General features: G+C 50.6%; 1 protein-coding gene and 1 long non-coding RNA gene across 4 annotated transcripts in view; one reads left to right on the forward strand and one right to left on the reverse strand.

The window, feature by feature from the left end:
• Positions 1-11,388, reverse strand: part of GATA4 (GATA binding protein 4) — a 29,873-nt gene extending 18,485 nt beyond the window's left edge. For 2 of the 3 annotated variants that reach the window (XM_063153169.1, XM_063153167.1), the window contains exon 1: positions 8,972-9,687. In XM_063153169.1, the coding sequence (XP_063009239.1) occupies positions 8,972-9,500 (529 nt within the window). In that variant the 5' untranslated portion in view covers positions 9,501-9,687. Of the gene's footprint in view, positions 1-8,971; positions 9,688-10,364 lie in introns of those variants that run through there. The other variant, XM_063153168.1, reaches the window with a different exon arrangement.
• On the forward strand, positions 9,946-13,892 carry LOC134416481 (uncharacterized). The gene is made up of 3 exons (XR_010027278.1): positions 9,946-10,025; positions 11,022-11,167; positions 13,218-13,892. It is a non-coding gene; the product is annotated as an uncharacterized LOC134416481 (long non-coding RNA).
• The last annotated feature ends 4,268 nt before the right edge of the window (positions 13,893-18,160 follow it).

Genomic DNA, 18,160 nt, shown 5'->3' on the forward strand with positions numbered 1-18,160 from the left:
ATCTGCAAAGGTCACTTCGCAGCCCAGGCCAATAAAACGGCAGGTACCGAACTTATCAGGGCCACATATAACTTGCAGTTTTTCTAACTCAATTGATTGGACTTTTTATCTAAAATAACAGGCATTATAAGATAGGCGAAAGTCGAGATAAGGAGGAAAATTGAGTAGCCTCGAATCAAGATCAGCCTGGGGACAGGTTCAAACTCCCACACCTGCCCCAGAGGAATCAATGAAAGTTTCTTGGCGCCGTCCACTCGTTTTGAAATGCTGCTGGAGTTGGGTGAACTTTGAGACTGCGGCGTTTATTCTGTGATTATAATTAACCTGCTCACCCGTTGTTATTGATTTGTGTGGAGGGAGGTGCCAGAACCTGACTGGGATGTGGGTTTGGGAAGAGAGCAGGCAAGAGTGAGACCCTTCCCTGGCTTGAGGCAAAGGGAACAGGGTGAAATCCCCCTCCTGCTTGGTGTCCTACTTATTCTGGGAAATGAAAAGACCCTCAAGCCCAGATCTTCATGTCCAGAGGGGCAGGATAAATTACAGCATCACTCATCTGTCCCAGGAAAATAATGAAGGACTGAAACATGGGAAAAGTCATACCCAGCATCCAGAGCATCATCCCAACCCAGAGGAGCATGAGGAAGAGACATCCCACCCCCAAACCAGCTGCCCCTCTCGTGCTCCACGCCACCCAGGCATGTCCCAACCCAGAGTCCTTCCCAGCAGCCAGCCCCCCAGGCAGGCAGCCCCTGGGGCCAGCACTCCCTTCCCAAAATAATCTCAGACATCTGGGACCACACGTCATTTGGAGGAGTCCTGATGTCTGGGGCTCAGGGCCTCACTGATTGTTTTTTTTTACAGCTCCAGCACTGTGAGCCCTGGATGTTGAATAATAGTGGCTCCCTGGCTTGCAAATCCAAGAGTCTGGCTTGGAAAGTCATTGGAGTTTGAATAATAAATATTAGATTGGGTTTTCTTTTTTGGTTTTTTTTGCCTCGTCTAGGATTTCAGCATGAAGGAATCAGGGTTTTCCAGCCTCTCCCTTGCCCAGGAAAGCTTTTCTTTCCCTTTCTGAAAGAGCAGAGCCTAACATATGATAACAGGACTCCGGAAGCCAGAGCTTGTAGGAAAATTGAGGTGCACCATAGCACAAGGGCTGGCAACAGCCAGGGGTGGGCAGCTGGGAATCCAGCAAGAGGGAGATGTCTCCTGAACTGTCTGGAGGTGTTTGCAGAGCCAAAGGAGGCCCTCGAGGTCAGAGGACAGCCTGGAATTTGCTTAAATATTATGAACACAGGGAGCTCCATGTGGAAAAACCAGGAAGAATTGGCAAAACCTTGCTTGGAGGGACTGGCGTGGCCTCATTCTCCCTCCCTGCTTCAGCTCTGCCCCCAAATTTGGGTTTTAACCTTTTGGGAGAGTCTGATGGCAGTGGGAACCCAGCCCCATCACAGCTCCCTGTAAATGCACCGTGCTGGAAGCATTGTCCAGCAGCAAAGGGCTGAGCTCCGGGAAGGAGAACAGGAGCAGCGAGCAGCGTCCCACCACGGGACCTCTCCTGAAATGCTCCCCCAGCAGACACCAACTTAATTCCCAGGGATTAGGAGGAAGCATTTCCAGGCAGCGATTTTGTCATCCCAGATTCAGAAGCAATCCAGTACCAGTCCCTGGTGGAGACGGGAGATCAGCCCTGCGGGATCCCTCATCCGGCTGCCCTCGCCTCACCTCTGCTGGAAAAATTATTAATTTTTGGCTTTCCAGGAGTTATTTCTTTTCCTTTTTCGCAAACAAAATTAATTTTTGAGTCGCTCCCAAGTCTGGTGTGAGTGGTTCGAGCCCAGCTGGCTCCGATAAGGGTCTCACAAGCTTTAGGGGTGACTAAAAATAATTAAAAAAACATCCTGAATTCCTTCATGCTGCAGTGTATAAATGAAGTCGCCACTTCTCAGGAAAAAAAGGAAGGTCCCACTGGATTTTGGGGTTTCACCTCCCTGAGAACACATGTAAATTCCCATGTAATTTGCAGTGGGCTGAGTTTCTTCCCTATAGAATCTATTTGCATGGGCCTGATCCTGCACCAGCTCCCAGTGAAATGCCCTGTGCTTTAATTCAGGGATGGCTTCAGCTCTGAGCAAGGAATGTGGGTAATTTTGAGGTTGTTTTTTATTTTATCACTGTTTTTTCTGGTTTTTTAGGGCATGGCTGATCTTAAAACCTGAGCAGGTTTGGCCTTAAAAAGACAGAGAAAGCAAAAAGAGATTGGAAATACCCAACTTGCTCCCCCCAAACAAAGACTTCATTCTACAATTAGGTATCCACCTCATTAAGCAAAAAAAACCCTCAGTGCCAGCAAATAATTGAGAAAAAAATTAATCACTGGGCACTTCTTGGAAAAGAAAAAATTATTTTCACTTCCAGTTGACGCTGCCCCAAATTTGGCTTTAAAACCCAGGTCTTGCCAAAACCCCAAAGCTGAAACATTTCAGCGCTGACGACGGGGTCAGATCTGCATCCAACTTGGAAAATCTCTGCCTGGCTCTTCTTTTGGAGCACACCCAACACCCGCCAGTTCTTTTTTTGGGGGATGAGAAAATCCAGCCCGAGCTTATCGTACTGAAAAAGAAATCGCCGCCGAACGCCGCGAGCGTTTAGAAAGGTGCAAGAGCGCGGGGAATGCTGCAAACTCAACGCACCCCGCAGCAAGGAGCTCCTGGAAAAAAGGATAAAAAAGGGGGGAAAAGGGAAAAAAATGGAAAAAACCCTGATATTTTGGAGTAGGTTTGAAAACATGGGCGTTTTCAAAAGAGCCTTTAATGCCCCTCGTGCCAACGGTGCTGGGGTTATTTTCGAGCGCTGTCACGCAAGTGCAAGCACCCGTGTGTGGGAAGACCTCAGTGCTCAGGCCTGGCAGATAATTGGGTTTAATTTGTCATTACAGATGTATTTACAGCTCAGGCCCGGTCACCGTGACCGATGATGTGGGGAAGCCTTGGAAAGGCAGGAGAAGTTTTCATATTTTGCCATAATGTGGGATGTGATCGCAGACAGCTGCAAGAGTTCCGGGCCATGAAGGAGAAAGACCAGTTTTTCTTAAAATTAAAAAAAAAACTCAATCCAACCTTATAATGAAATTTGCTTCTATAATTTGGGTTAATTTGGGAGGTCAGAGCAAATTCTCACCTATTTCCATGGTTATTTAAGCAGTGTTTCACACTCGCACACCAAAGGCGAATTTACACCTTCCTGCCAGACAGCAGCGCGGATTCCGAACCGCCGGCAAGGTGAATATTTGGCATTTCCAGATATTCCCATCTCCCTTTTTGCAATCCCACAGGCATAATTACACACATTCCCTACTCCAAAGGAACTCAGACCTGTAACAACCCAACCTGGCCATTACAATGGAAGGGTTTTGGCAGCGTAATCGCATTTTTCGGGATCCCACGTCCCCAAAACATGTACCTGGTGCAGCAAAAGTCTGCATTTCTGCCTTTCCCTCCCAGTATCAGCAAAACTTTCTTTCCTAAGCCTATAGACTGAGCTCTTGAGGTAGATTCCCACCTGGTTTTGAGCCCCAAAGGGGAAGCAGACTCTTTGTGAAGTTTTTTACAGTTCGGTTGCAAAATCCTTGAAGAACTCAAGATTTCGGCTTCCTTTGCCCCGTGAATCCCCAGGAGTGTCACCGAGCAGGGGGAGATCCCCGAAAATCCCGTTTCTGCACCTCCTTTCCAATAAGGAAATTGCAGGGAGGGAAGGACACACCAGGCTGGTGTGCAGACTTGGGAATAAAACCTCTCAAAGTTGATATATTTGCATTCCTTTTTTTCCATATGCTTGCAAAGCTCCGCAGGGCTCAAGGAGCAAAAGTTCCAGCCCAGAGCCCCGCACCAATGAGAAAGAAAATTTCTGAAGGTTTTGGGATAACATAATCAACTTTTAAAAATTGAATTTTTTTTAAAATTGCACCTTTATTTTAATATCCTCCCTCAAAAACAACAGGCTGCCAACCTTCAGGCACATAAAAAGCCACTTTTTCACCCAGTTTGGAATTTTATTTGATATTTGGTGCTTTGTCAGTGGTTTTTTCCACACATCCTTAAATTTTCAGAGACAAATGGTTTGCCCTTTCAAAATACCCCTCTGTATTTGGCAGAACCAGTTTTGGGGAGCCCCTTTCTGCCGGCCAAGCCAAGGGTTTCCCATCATCAGAAGAGCACAGAGGCGTCAGGATTGGGCCTGGTTTCCTTTGGAATACTCCGCCTAATACACCCTCATCTGTTTCCAAGAATTTCGCCTCTTTCCCTTAAAATTTCTGGCAAAAAAAATGTAGAGAGAAAAATATAAGTTGTCTCTTAAAAAAAAATTATTGCTGTTATTGTTACAGGGATAAAGAAATGCACATGGATGGGTGAAAAATAATTAATCCTGGTTTAATAAAGTCTTAGATTAAGCACCACCATCCACTGCCTTAAGTTTTACTGCTCTACAAAAATTTGTGAGCTTTTGTATTATATACTACGCCATGGCTGTTCTGTGCAAAATAAGCTGCACTTGGTAATATAGTGCAATTTTAAGTAAATAATTGAATTATTAATAGGGGCGTCAGAGTGCCCGTGGTGGTGTTATTTTTATTATTATCACTGATTTATTTGAAATTTAACTTCTACTGCTTGAAGGGCTTGGAGGGGGGAATAAACATTTGTATGCTCAAGCTTGATCTTGCTCAGAGATTAGAAACCCTCATTCTGTGGGTTTCATCCCAAATCCCAGACTGACGGGTGACAATTAAATTAGGACGGAGAGCAGAAGGTGGATTCAGACCCGGACGCGGGGGGAACAAAGCCCTGGGGGAACCTTCCCCGCCGGCGGGGCTGGGGTGAGAAATGCGGCCGCTTGCGAAACGGGGGATGGAGGAAAAGGCAGACAAGTCCAACAGCCCCATCCCGATATCCTACAACCGCATCCCGATATACTACAGCCCCATCCCGATATACTACAGCCTCTTCCCGGTGTCCTACAGCCCCATCCCGATATCCTACAGCCCCTTCCCGATATACTATAGCCCTTCCCGATGTCCTACAACCCCATCCCGATGTCTTACAGCCCCATCCCGATATCCTACAGCCCCATCCCGATGTCCTACAGCCCCATCCCGATATCCTACAGCCCCTTCCCGATATACTATAGCCCTTCCCGATGTCCTACAGCCCCATCCCGATGTCTTACAGCCCCATCCCGATATCCTACAGCCCCATCCCGATGTCTTACAGCCCCATCTCAATATCCTACAGCCCCTTCCCGATGTCCTACAGCCCCATCCCGATGTCCTACAACCCCTTCCCGATATCTTACAGCCCCTTCCCGCTGTCCCACATATTTTTCTGCCATGCTACCCTCACATCCCTCTGTCCTATGGCCCCATCCCAGCATCCTAAGGTCCCATCCCTCCAGGATCAGAGACAGAACGATGCTGGGACTCCCCTCTCATCCCCTGCCACCCCACAGGGACCAGGCACCTTGTCCCTGGGTGTGTGGGGAAGGTCAGGAGCTGCTTGTAGGGGCAGAGGGTTGTAACAAATGCCAATGAATCACTGGAAATGTCAGCGCCGGGATGCGACAGGGCTGATCTCTTAGCATCCCTGTGGGAAAGCTTAAGATCTGGTTCCCAATCTCTCCCCCACCAGCAGCAGAAAGGACATTTTCCAACCCAGTGTCTGCTCCAGGCTTTGATCTTCCCAGATACTGCTGCTGCTGTGTTCCAGCAGTGCCTGTTTGAGGAGCCCTGACTTCGATTTAGCCAAAAAAAATTTAAAAACCCAAAAAAAGCACCCACTAGGAATGCCCGCAACTCCGATTTACCCCCGACCACAGCAATTCCTCCGCGGTGCCACAGCGAAAGTAAAATCTCCGCTGTGAGCAAAATGAAATTTGGGATCGGAGCGTCCTTCCCCAGGCTCGAAAGATCCAGGGGCAGCGAGGAGCTGCGGGATGGATGCGCTCGGAGCCCCGCGCCGCCCTCCATCCCCGCTCCCCTCCGCCCGGGGAAGGGGCAAGAGCCAAACTGCCCATCTAGGGTAATTTTGGGAGCGATTTCAATAGATTTTTGGTGGTGGCGGGGAAGTCTTTTGAGAGGGGATTCTGCAGCTGGTCCTTTTCATGGCTCATTAAGTCGGGAATTCGCAGTAACTCCATCCCAGGCAATGCCTGGGGCAAGTTCACTGCCTCGACCGCAGGGTCTGATCCTGCTCTTCAGGGTAATGAAATCAGTCACCAAACTTACCCTGAAAAGCCCAAATTTGGCATTTTGAACTCACACCAGGGAAAGTTTTCCAAACGGGCCGATGCGTTTTACCCATCCTTCCCAGTGCTTCACACCACAGTTTAACCCAGGCAAAAATTCCTCAATTTAGGGAAAAAACAAGAAGATTTGTACTTCTTTTAATGTTATTTTCTTCGAATACGTTTTCACTAATCTTCTTTTCTCTGTGTGTTGCTTTATTGTTACAGGGATATATTTATATAAAACAGGGAGGAAAACGTCATGCCCAGTTATATAGACAGGGAATTCCTGTCTGCATATTCAGCTATAGCTGCCTATACTTGATCTTTATTTTTAAAAAATCGTAGTAATTAAAATTTTAATGACCCCAGTAGCATTTAGCGCTACTTGAAGGTGGTGGGTATTTCTCTGGAAAAGAAAATGAGAGCGCTGAAAATATTTATATTTCACACATTTAAAAGGATTGCGTTTCCACCTTGAGATTCCTCGCTGTGCAGAGAATAAAAACTTTTAGCCCTAAGAAAACGCAAAGAAGGAGTCAACTCCACCGTTCCATGGATTTCTCAGGTGCTGACCAGGCTCGGATGTGGAATTAAAGTGGGTCTGTGATGGGAATAATCCACAGCGGTGTCTCCCCCCAATAGATCTTTCAATGCCTTCAGTTTTCAGAGTTTTTTACCCTTAAAATCCTTAAAATAAAACCATTTACCATCTCGGATTCCCACAGCCAGCCTCTACATGCTTTACTCAACCCCCTCGATGCCCAAAGCATCGCTCGGCTTCAGGGAGGGACCCGGCAGCGGCCGCGTCCCGACTCAGGGAGGGAGAAGTGGGAACGGGGCAGGGCTGGACCTAAAACTCCTTCCCGGAGGAGCTGCCTGCCAAAAATCCGCTTAAAACTCACCGGCTCTCAGGCAGTTCATTTTATTTTAATTTTTTTTTAACCAAAACCCAAGCACTTTTGCTTTAAAATTCGAACGCTTTTCCATATCCAATGCAAAGGCGTAATTAGCCCCATGCTAATGAATCCCGCGGATTCGGCCGCGCTGCCGAGAATCCGGCACCCGAGTCAAGACCTGGCCGTGGAGTCTCGGCTTTTTCCTTTTCATTAAAAACCATCTACTGCACTGGCTCTACTCATCCGTTCTTCCCAGTGCTATTTAAAAAACTTTTTTTTTTTTTTTTTTTTTTTTTTTTTTTTGCCACCAAAATGCAGCAAAAACCACCACGCTCAAAACCCCCAAATCCCCTTGCGCTTTTAAAGCTGATGGGGGTTTCTGCAACTGCAATTCTTCATTTGCATTATTTTGGGTTTAGGGTATTTTTATTATTAAGAGCCCTTCTGAAATCACCGCAAAAAAGGTGATTATTTTCCTCCCCCCAAGGAAGAGATGGCACCATGCTAAAATACAAATATTCATATGTGCTTACTGATATTCAATTAATACTTGATTTTTTAATTAATCCTGATTTTTTTCCTCTGCGATCTGCCTTCTCACGGCTTCCAAAAAAAAATCGTCTGATTGGCTAAAATTTTATCCTTATTCTGTTCCTCGTTTTGAGAAATTTTCTAGCACCTAAAGAAAAGCACAAGATGTTGGCAAGGCCAAGCCTTCACCGATGCCCAACTTTCCTTCTTTTAACAACTTAAAATAATGCTAAAGACAACGCAAATTCCGATGGACATATCGCCCTCCAAAATTCAGGTCAGAGAACACAATCGTAAAATAGATCTGCAGACAAATTTGAGGTGTTTTCTTTGTTAACCCCGACCCCAAAGCCGACAGAAATACCTTCATGGAGAGGAGGCGGGAAGGAAAAAAGGGTTTATGAAACCACCATGCAAAGATGTGCCTGCATTTCTTTCTCCTTTTATCCCTCTTCCACCTCACGAAATACAAAAGCAGTATTTTAAGCCATTTGTACCAATTCTTCGTTGTAGGAACCAGAGGAATTTAATGAAATGAAAGGTTCCGAGACTGGACTCGGCACGAGAGATCAGGGTGAGGATTTTTGGGGTAAGGAGACCCTGAAATACCAAGATTTCGTTGTTCAGATGTGCCTGATTTCCCCGAAAAGTACCATTACAAATGTGGATGCATTTCTTTTAATCCTTCTCCATCATCTCTCCCACCTCAGCTCTAAATTTCTCTCTGCTCTCCCTTTTTGTAGCCCGACCTTTCCAAAAGAATTTTTTAAAAGACCAGAACGTAAAACAGCCCGAAGGGAAGATTTGGAATTCATGGACCAAACTTTGCTTTCTCAATGCTCCCAGTTTAACACCTAAAGCCAGCGCAGGAAGGGGCTGCCTACGTGTCCATGGAACATCGTGGGGATAATTCAAATTATCCCCATCAGAGCCCCTAAATCCCCTCTGAGCTACTCGAGGAGCCAGCAGGCCCTCGCTTCAGAGCTCGGCTCATCACTCCTTGCCACTCCGGGCCTGCCCTAAATTTCGTTTACTTTTTGGAAACTTTGAGGATGTTTTGGAGCGGTGATTTTGCAGAATAATTAAGAATAAGGACCCCGATGTTTTCCAGACAGAGAGGCCACTCAGATAGCGACAACCCCAAGTATTCCGAATTCCTCCCTCCAAAAACCAAAACCTACTCACAGTGGGGTGCGTGCCCCAAAATCTTGGGGGGATAACGGGGTGAAACCTCCCCTCCCATCTCCCAGCCCCGTGCTCACCGATGTTGGCGTGGCGGGCGGCCGCGGGCGTCCCTCGGCTCTGCAGGTTGTGCAGCATGGGGCTGTCAAAGGGCGACGAAGTCCAGGTCGTGGCCATGTCGGGGCTCATGTAGGCCGGGTAGGGGCTGGAATAGGAGCTGCCGAAGCCCCTGCCGTACTGCTCCCTCCCGTTAGCAGAAAGGTTCAAGGAGCTGCTGTAAGCCGCCGCCGCTTCCCGGGAAGAGGTGGCCGGGATGGGGGTGCTGGTGGAGAAGGAGAACCGAGGTGACACGGGAGGGTGAGAAGATCCAGGGTTGTAAGCGGCGCTTTCTGCTCCGGGTTGAGTCCAGATGGAGTGGCTGGAGTGGACGGGGCTGCCTTGCTGGGAAGAGGCGCTGCTCTGCAGGTAGGGCAGGCTGGGGAGCATGGAGGTGACCCTCGTGGTGGGCACATAGACGGGGGACGCTGCGGCCGCGCTGTGCATGAAGCCACCTGCCCCCTCGTACGCCGGAGGCCCGGGGTTGGCTGCCATGGCTAAGCTCTGGTACATCTCGTGCGGGGCCTCCCCAAAGCCCAGCCGCGATCCAGAGCGATGGGGAGCGCCTGGAAAACCCTCGGCTCCACTTTTTTTTCCCCCGGAGCGGTCCCGCGTGGGCGCGCAAGCCTTCCAGCCAAAACCAAAACACCACCAAGCGATGCGATTTTTTTTTCCTCCTCCGACCCCCCCTCCCCACCTCTCTCTTCCCCACCGCCCACCTTCCCCACCTTCAGCAGGTCCCGCCGCCTCTTGCCGACCCCGAGCAAGAAGTCCGGGTCCCTCCGGAGGGGAAATTTAGCTCCCGCCTGGATTTAGCTGCTCCCAGCGGGCTCCATCCATCACCTCCCGCCCCCCCACCCCCCCGCCCTCCACCATCAGGCTGGGCTGTTTAAAACCCTCGCTCAGTCTCCTCCTCCCTCCCCTCCCGCCCTCCCCTTCCAACACCCCCGGGGGAGCAGGGGGAGATGCCGCCGGGATGCGGGATGCGGGATGCGGCGGCGGCCGGGCCGGGACCCCCCCGGGCGGGGAGATAAGGAGGTTAGAGAAGGGGGGGGGAGGTGAAAGGACGGGGGACACGGGCGGGAAGGTGAGAGACAGCGATGCTCTCTCCTCTGGCCCGCAGCAAAAACCTTTGTCCCGCAGGTACGATCGGTGCTTTAAGTTGTTAATGGCCCCCGGGGCCGGCGTTTGATGTGGGCGGCGGGAGGGCTGGGGGGTGTGGGGGCTTAAAGTAGGGAAAAGTAGGGGGAAAAGAGGGAAAAGGGGAAGGATGGATCGACCCCGCCACCCCTCGGCTGCCCCACGCGTGTCCGCACCCCCTAAAGCCCGGCCAGGAATGACCGAGGGGCTTAAAGGAGAAGGGGGGACATTACCCACTGCATTAGTGCTGCCCAAAGTGGGGAGCAGACCCCAACTCCCTCTTCCAGGTGTTTTCTATCCCTCTCCCCCGTTTTTCCCGTGCTGGGAACTGGGAGAACCTGGAAGCACAGTGGGGTGACCCACTGGGGACTGGGAATGCTGTGGGTCTGGGTGGGGAGGAACATCCCAGAGTCGCGGGACAGGGTGGGGGAAAGGGGTGCTTTACCTCTTGTTGGGTTGGTTTCGAATTTTGGGGAAATTTGGGGGAATTTGGAGTGAGTTTGGGCCTTGGGATGCCATTGGGGCCTTGTGCGTGGCTTGAAATGGCAAGACCTCAAAATCCACTTGTGGAAAGGAGTCAGGGTGAAACCCCTTCCCCAAGGAGGGTCCGGGAGGGGGGTGAGATGAGTTGAGATGTGAAATTCTTTACAAATCATGGAGGGAGCATCTTGGACAGGGCTTGGAACAACCCAATCTGGTGGAAAGTGTCCCTGCCCAGGGCAGGAGGGTCGTAACTGGATGAGCCTTTAGGTATTTTCCAACCCAAACCATTCTGGAATTGTGGGATTCCGTGAAAGCCACCTCACACCGGGAGAAGAGCTGGATGGGGCACGGAGGGGGCGGAATTATGGCCGGAGAGTTGGCTCCTGGGACTGCTTTAGGTTTAACCAACAGATTCCCCCGGCTGAACCCCTCCGCTGGGCTGAATTTAGCAGCAGAGGAGATAACCAGCAGATAAGGGCTGATACCCTGGGAGGACAGCGGGAGACGGGCAGGCGGCCGAGGAAAGCGAGAGGAGCCGGAGGCAGCGCTGGGAAGGGGTAAGGATGGAATCGAGCCGGGAAGAAGGGGCTTTAAGGGAGATTTGTGTCCCCCTGACCCCCCGGGAATGGTTGGCGTGTAACCAGCCTAGGATGGAGCTTGTCCACAGGATTCCCTAAGGAGGAGCGAGGATTCACAGGAGGGGAACAAGGAGCGAGTTTACAAACAGTAGTGGTGATAATAAAAAAATTAATAAAAAAAAATTAGCAAAATCGAGTCACTTTTCAAGCCCGAGGAGACAGTAGGAGGAAACTTTCGGGGAGCTCGCCGGGGTCCCGGCGTGACAGCGAGGAAGAGGAGCGAGGAGGGGACAGGGAAGCGCTACCCACCTTCAGTGCTGGGGGGGCACAGGGGTGGAGGGGGCGAGGCCGTGGGGCAGGAACCCCCTCCCCTGGCCGTGGGGCAGGCAGAGGGCTCAGAGATGCCCGGCTCCTGTTTCTGTGGGGGGACTGGGGGCAGCGCTGCCCCCCTGCAGGCTCCCCAGTATGGCCAGGCTGCCCAGTGCCACTCGCTGACTGGTTTTCCCACGTCACGTGGAAGTGGGCGGCGATGGGAGGGAGCGGGGGGGTGAAGGGGGTGGCCGGTATCTGTTGCACCATCAGCCGGGCGCCAGGTTTCGTGGCTGCGGAGGAGAGGGGGGGAAAAAAAAAACAATAAAAAAGGAATAAAATTAAATAATAAAATCAAACCAGCCCTATGGGCATGGCCCCATCAGCTGGGCAGCCTCGCGTCCCCAGGGATGCCCGTGCCTGATTGCCAGAAAAAATTGGGGATTTTCTGAGGGGTACAGACACCCCACAACCCCCCAATCCCGCTGGAGTCAATCCGCTTTCATTGGCGATATTGCTCAAGGGAGATTTTTCCGTGCTTCTGCCCCAAATCGCGATCCCAAATTGTAGAGTGAGGAGGTGCCAGCTGCTCTCCTCTCTGCCCCAGCCAGTTTTGGGGTGCTCCCCCCCAAACAGGGCACCCCTTTCCTGTCCCTCCATGCTCTGGTGGGTTTAAGGCTAATGATGAAGAGCAGCGGGGGTGCTGCACCCCTCTGCAATTTGGGGTCTCAATCCCACCTGGGGTTCAGCCCCACATCCACAGCCTCCCCTCCCCAGGGGCTCATTTCACTCTGGAGTCTCTCCAGCCATCCCGGGGGTCCCACTGCCCCGTTTCCCGGGAATAATTGTCACAAAATTAACATTTCCCGCACTTTGGAGCTTCCAGTGGAAATTTGGGGCTCCTACCCTAAGTCTGTGGGGGAAGCGGCGGGGAGATGTCGGTGGATATTAGTTCTTGGAAATAAAAATATTGAATTAAAATTTCAAATCTCCGTATGAAAGACACGGGGTATGGGGGAAGAGGAGATGGGGAAATCGATTTATTGAAGGGTGAGGAGAGCACTTAGGGGGATGCTCCAGGGTTGGGAATGAAATCCCGGGAATGTGGGATCCCCTCATTCTCTGCCCTCACGTTATTCTGGAATACCCAGGGGGCACAGGGACTCCCCAAATCCCCAAAAATGGGAAAACGCAGTTGGAGATAACCCCAAATACCGGGATGAAAATATTTATAGCCCCGTATAGAAATAAAATTATAGGCACAGAAATACATCAGCAACGGTGTCTCTGTGTATATTTGTAATTTCAGCACATGGGGAAAAATATATAATTAACAAAAGGTGTGTGATTTTATACAGATCGATAGAAAAATTAATTATAAACGGGACTTAATACATGTTGTAATTCACAGGAACGTGTGTTACAGGCAAACATAGATGTACGGTCTTACCGAAATAATTTATTGTTTATAATTTATAACGCCCTATGGTATTGTTTTTGTATATATGTAAATTATTAAATATATTGAAAATAGACATATAACGTATGTAAAACTCTTATGTTTAATAATTCACATATAATATATAAACATGTAAACACGTATATTTAAAAATATGTATGGATATAGGTATATATAAAAATACGCTTATGGACACTAGCAGGGAAAGAAAAGAGAATTACATATATTGATATCTCTTTTGCTATCCCTTCTCCGGAGCAGCTGCCTATCCAGATGTGCCAGGTTCGGGACACTCATCTTTCCTTCCTTTGCACAATCCCTTTGGGTTTTCTCTCCCAAAGCAGCGATTTCCTAAAGATTCGTTGAATTCCTACAGAAAAGCATCTCTTTCCTTACTAAAAAGAAATAATTTTTTTTTAAAAAAGTCACAGAACGCGAAAATTAAATTTAAACAGAATAAACCAGCGCAAGCAGCAAAGCAGAAAAGATTTCAAGGACCCGTTTTGGCTTTGCTGCTTGCGGGAAAAAAGGTACAAAAGCAATTCCCGTGGATTGTTTCGGGGCGTGTGGCCGGATCCAGCCTCTTTCTTTTTTTCGGGGAATTATCGGTCGGCGGAGCCGGGAACCGCGGGAACGCTCATCCCGAAATTCGGAGAGGTGAGGAACTGCACCGAGCCCAGCCTGGCGCGACCCAACAAAAAACCAGATGGGACACAGCAAAGCACAGCGACAAAAAACAAAAACCCCAAAAGCCCAAAGCAAACCCAGAACTTTATTCTGCACGCGGTAGAGCTTTTTTTTTTTTTTTTTTTTTTTTACCTTGCAATTAACGAAATCTGTGTGAAAATAACCCAGGGGAGCAAACTTTGGCCTTGCCTCTCTCCTTTCCAGCCTCCAGATCTGCCCCGGACAGGAAAAAAATCTATACGATGCCAATTTTTTAGGGTTTTTTTGTTTTGCTTTATTTATTTCCCCGTATCGAACTTAGTTCTGCGGTGGTTTCAGAGTTAAAGCTCCCGGTGTTGATGCATGGGGAAAAAACCCCCAAATTTCCTCTCCAAAAAATCAAAAAAAGAAAAAATCACTCAAAAATCCTTTAGAAATTGGAGGGGGGCGGGGGGTGGAGGGCAAGAGGGGAAAAAGTGAATTTAATTTTTTTTCTGGGCTAAAAGTTGAATTTTTAAAACAATCATGAAGAAAAGTGGTTAAAAATAGGGGGGAAAAACAGCGGGGAAATGTGATTTTATCAGAGCAAAAGGGATAAATGGGGGCGGCTGCTGCTTATTGGGCATTTGGGATTATTTGGAGTTTTTATGAGCATTACCTTAATTCTTTTATTTATTTCTCGCTTTGGCTAGATCCGGGAAGGGTCTGGAGGAGGGGGCTGGGGAGAATCTGAGAGTTACAGACTCTGGGAGAGGGATCGGCCACCCCAGGACAGCGGAGAGGGGAAAAATCGGCTCAAAAAAATCCCGGTGCCTACGGCTGGGTGGCATCTGCGGGCGGTATGGATCAGCTATGGGTATCTATCTATGGGTATCTATAGGTATCTATAGGTATCTATCCATAGGTATCTATCTGTGGGTGTCTCTAGGCTGTCCCTGCCTTGTGTTAGAGCAGCCGGTGCCACTGGGCAGGGAAAGGGGGGCAAGGCACGGCTGCACCCCGAATTTTTGGGGCCGAGCAGCAGACCGGGGTGGTTTGGGAGCGGGGGATGGCCGGGAGTGGGGGACGAGGCTCCCTGCGAGCCAGGAGACGTCTCAGGACGGCATCGCCCCCTCCCGCCCCCTTCCCACCCGTCTGGGGATGGACAGGGGGGTGCTGCCCCTCCAGCCCTCTCCAGATCCAGCAAAAAGGGGAAAATCCCGAGCACAAATCCTCCTGGAGCTGTGCTGGGGGATGGATGGATCCCTCACCCTCCTGGGAGGCAGATAATGGACCCTCCTCTTTGGAAAGCCTTGGAGTCCCCGCTCTGGGACCCCTCTGCGCCCCCCTGCCCGCAGACACCTCTCAGGACACCCAAAGGCAAGGAAAACCCACGGGACGCTGTGGAGAGCACGGCTGGAAGGACAGAGGGACACCCCGCACAGAGGGACAGCCCCGCACAGAGGGACACCCCGCACAGAGGGACACCCCGCACAGAGGGACAGCCCGCACAGAGGGACAGCCCCGCACAGAGGGACAGCCCCGCACAGACGGACCCCGCTGTGGCTGCCACCCCCGCCCCGGCTGAACCAAAGCTCCTGTCGCGCCTTCCAGAGACATTTTCCCAAACAAACATCACGTCTGTTTACGGGACGGCAGTGGTCCCAAAATGGCACCAACCCCCGCCTCCTCCTCCCACATCCCAAAGGCCAGGTGCTGCCCTTCGCAGGGGGGTGGCCGAGCATCATCACGGCTCAGCGGAGCTTCGGGGGAAGTTCTAAATCCTTTCTGACCACCCCTCTACCTTCTATACTATATTATTGCCTTTTCCTATATTCCCCCCCCTTTTTTTACCTCCAGTAGAAATAAGTAATAAGTACAAGTGACTTCCTCAGGGACGAATCCCTGGGATGCAGAGATGCGTGGAGCAGCGATCCGTGCCCTGATGCAGCGGGAGGGGAGAGGCTGAGAAGTGAGAGTCAGTGCCATGGAAACTGCGGGACGGGCAAAATCCAAAATCCACCGGGAATGGGGGTTTTTAGGAAACGGGGATCTCTAGGAAACGGGAAGCACAGGACATGTGGTGCCCTGCGTGTCTGTGCCCCTGTGTGTGCGTGGGGGGGACAGATGTGTCCCAGAGAACACAGAAAATACAGCTTGGATCACTGCGCTGCACTCCTGTCAGTTTTACTCCCAAAATCGAGCTAATTGAGACTAAAATGTCAGCGCTTTGAATTTCCCGGTCTGGGATTCTCTGAATTGGTGAGGAGACGTGAAAGCCCAGCTCAGAGGGACTTTCCCTGGGGGGACACAGGGGCTGTGCTACCGCGGTGTGACAAAAGTGTGCGTGGCATCTGCGACACACGTCAGCCGTGGATGGGGGATCCCCGGGCCACCAGCACGGGGAAACATCACCTGCGATGGCGGGGAACCCTCTGGGGACAAAGGGGGAGCGTCACCAGCCGGGCTGTGTCGCCCACTCGCAGCGCACGTGTGGCTCTGCTGTCATCATTGTCACCGCCCGCCCTTTGCCGCAGTGACAGTGACACCTGCTGCGACATCCCGGCTGCCGGGCACTGACTGGCACTGGCGGAGGTGTCTGGCCGGAGCAGCAGCGGTGATGGAAACCCCTTCCCGTTCTTGGGGAGGCTGGAAAAGGCTCGTGTGTCAGGCGGGGAAGGTGCTGTGCCTGGAAATGCCTGGGATGGAGCCCTGGGAAAGAGGAACCCCAGCCAGCATCACCACCCTTCATCTAGCCGTAAATCCATTTATCCATCATTTATCTATATCCCTATATCCTTCATCAATCAATATATCTCTATATCCATCATCTGTCCATATATCCATTTATTCATCCCTATATCCATTTATTCATCATTTATCTATATACCCCTATATCCATCATCTGTCCATCCCTATATCCCTGATCTATCCATACATCCATTTATCCCTAATCTATTAATACATCAATTTATCCATCATTTATCTATACATCCCTATATCCATCATGTAGCCATATATCCCTATATCCATAATCTCTGTAACTCCCTACTCATTCCTATGTCTTATTTGCTTTTTTTGGTGCCCATCTACTTTGCCAGAACATCAATTTATTTATCCATCTATTTATCCACGTGTCTGTATCTCTCTCACCAGCGTGTCTTACCTTCCTACTCGCCTGTACCACTCACTGAGTGCCCTTACCTGTCACTGTGGGGTCCCTACACCCCCGTACCCCCCTTCCAGCCCCACTGGGATGTTCGTAGCCCCTCGCAGTGATGCTGCGTCTATCCCAGACCCATGGTGGGAATGCCGGGATCCCTGGATAATCTTTGTGGGTTACCCGCATCCTGACCCCTGTGAGGCTCTGCACCCCGGCTTCTCTCCCCAGATACACCCCGGCTGCATGGCGCTGCCTCCAGCCCCACCTTGGGGGCTCTCCTGCTCCGGGCCGTGCCAAGCCGTGCCGTGCCGGCGGCGGTGCCGTCGGGGCGGCGGGGCCGGGGCTGTCAGCCCCTATTGATGAGGTGTGGGCTGACGGCGGCGAGCGGCGGCCGCCGGCTCCGCTCCAGACTCCCCGGCGCTGAGGTCACTGCCCCGGGCAGCGCCGCCGGGAGGGGAAGGGAGAGGAAGGGAAGGGAAGGGCTGCAGGGCCGGAGCCCGGTGCCCCGAGCTCCCTCCGATGCCCCTGCGCCCCCTCTGATGCCCCCGAGCTCCCTCCGATGCCCTCGGGCTCCCTCCGAGCATCGCGCACCCCAGTTGGTTGGGTTGGATGTGGTGATGAAAAAAAAAATCATGGAAATGATGGAAAAAAAAACCCCAAAAAGCCAGTCCTGACCCAAATCTTGTGCCCTCAGGATCAGTACAGAAGTTTTGTGGCTGAGTTCTTTCTGCGCTGAAAAAATTGTTTCTCTCTCTGCACCGATGGTTGAATTGCGCAGTGGTTGAATTAAAGCACTTATTCTGGAGAGGAAAGCAAAAAGAAAAGAGGTAGATTTCACATAAAAGTAAAGCCACGAAGCCAAAATAGTTTTTCGTGCCAAAAAGTCCAAGGACTGAATTTCCAAGCCCAAATCCATGTGAAATGCCCTCACATGAGCAAAGGACACGCAGGGTTTCATGTGCAGGCAGTGCTGGTGGGACTGAGTGGTAACGCAGGAGGATGGTTTGACCTTGGACAAGATGCCAGTCAAAAAACCCCAAAGTATTGACAATTTTAAAAAGGAAAGTTTGAAATAAAAGGTGGAAAATATGTCTGGTCTTTTCCATAAAGGAAAAAAAAACTCTGTCGTGCAGGGTGAATTTTTGATCTGAGGTTGGCAATGTCCTCCAGCAAGGGACACTGGGGGCAGATGGGAATTTCTGGGAATCTTCCTCTCTTCACCTAGATTTGCAAATGGTTGAATTCCCTGAGAAGATGAATTCCCTGAACTTTGGACAGTGGGCTGGAACTCAGCCTCCCCCAGATCCCCTCAACTTTTCAAAGGAATGGAGGACCCAAAGGGCTGTCCAGCCCTGGCACAGCTGCCCAGGACAGTGGTGGCATCTCCACCCCTGGA

This window comes from Melospiza melodia, chromosome 3, assembly GCF_035770615.1.
Source record: "Melospiza melodia melodia isolate bMelMel2 chromosome 3, bMelMel2.pri, whole genome shotgun sequence".
Taxonomy (NCBI): Eukaryota; Metazoa; Chordata; class Aves; order Passeriformes; family Passerellidae; genus Melospiza; species Melospiza melodia.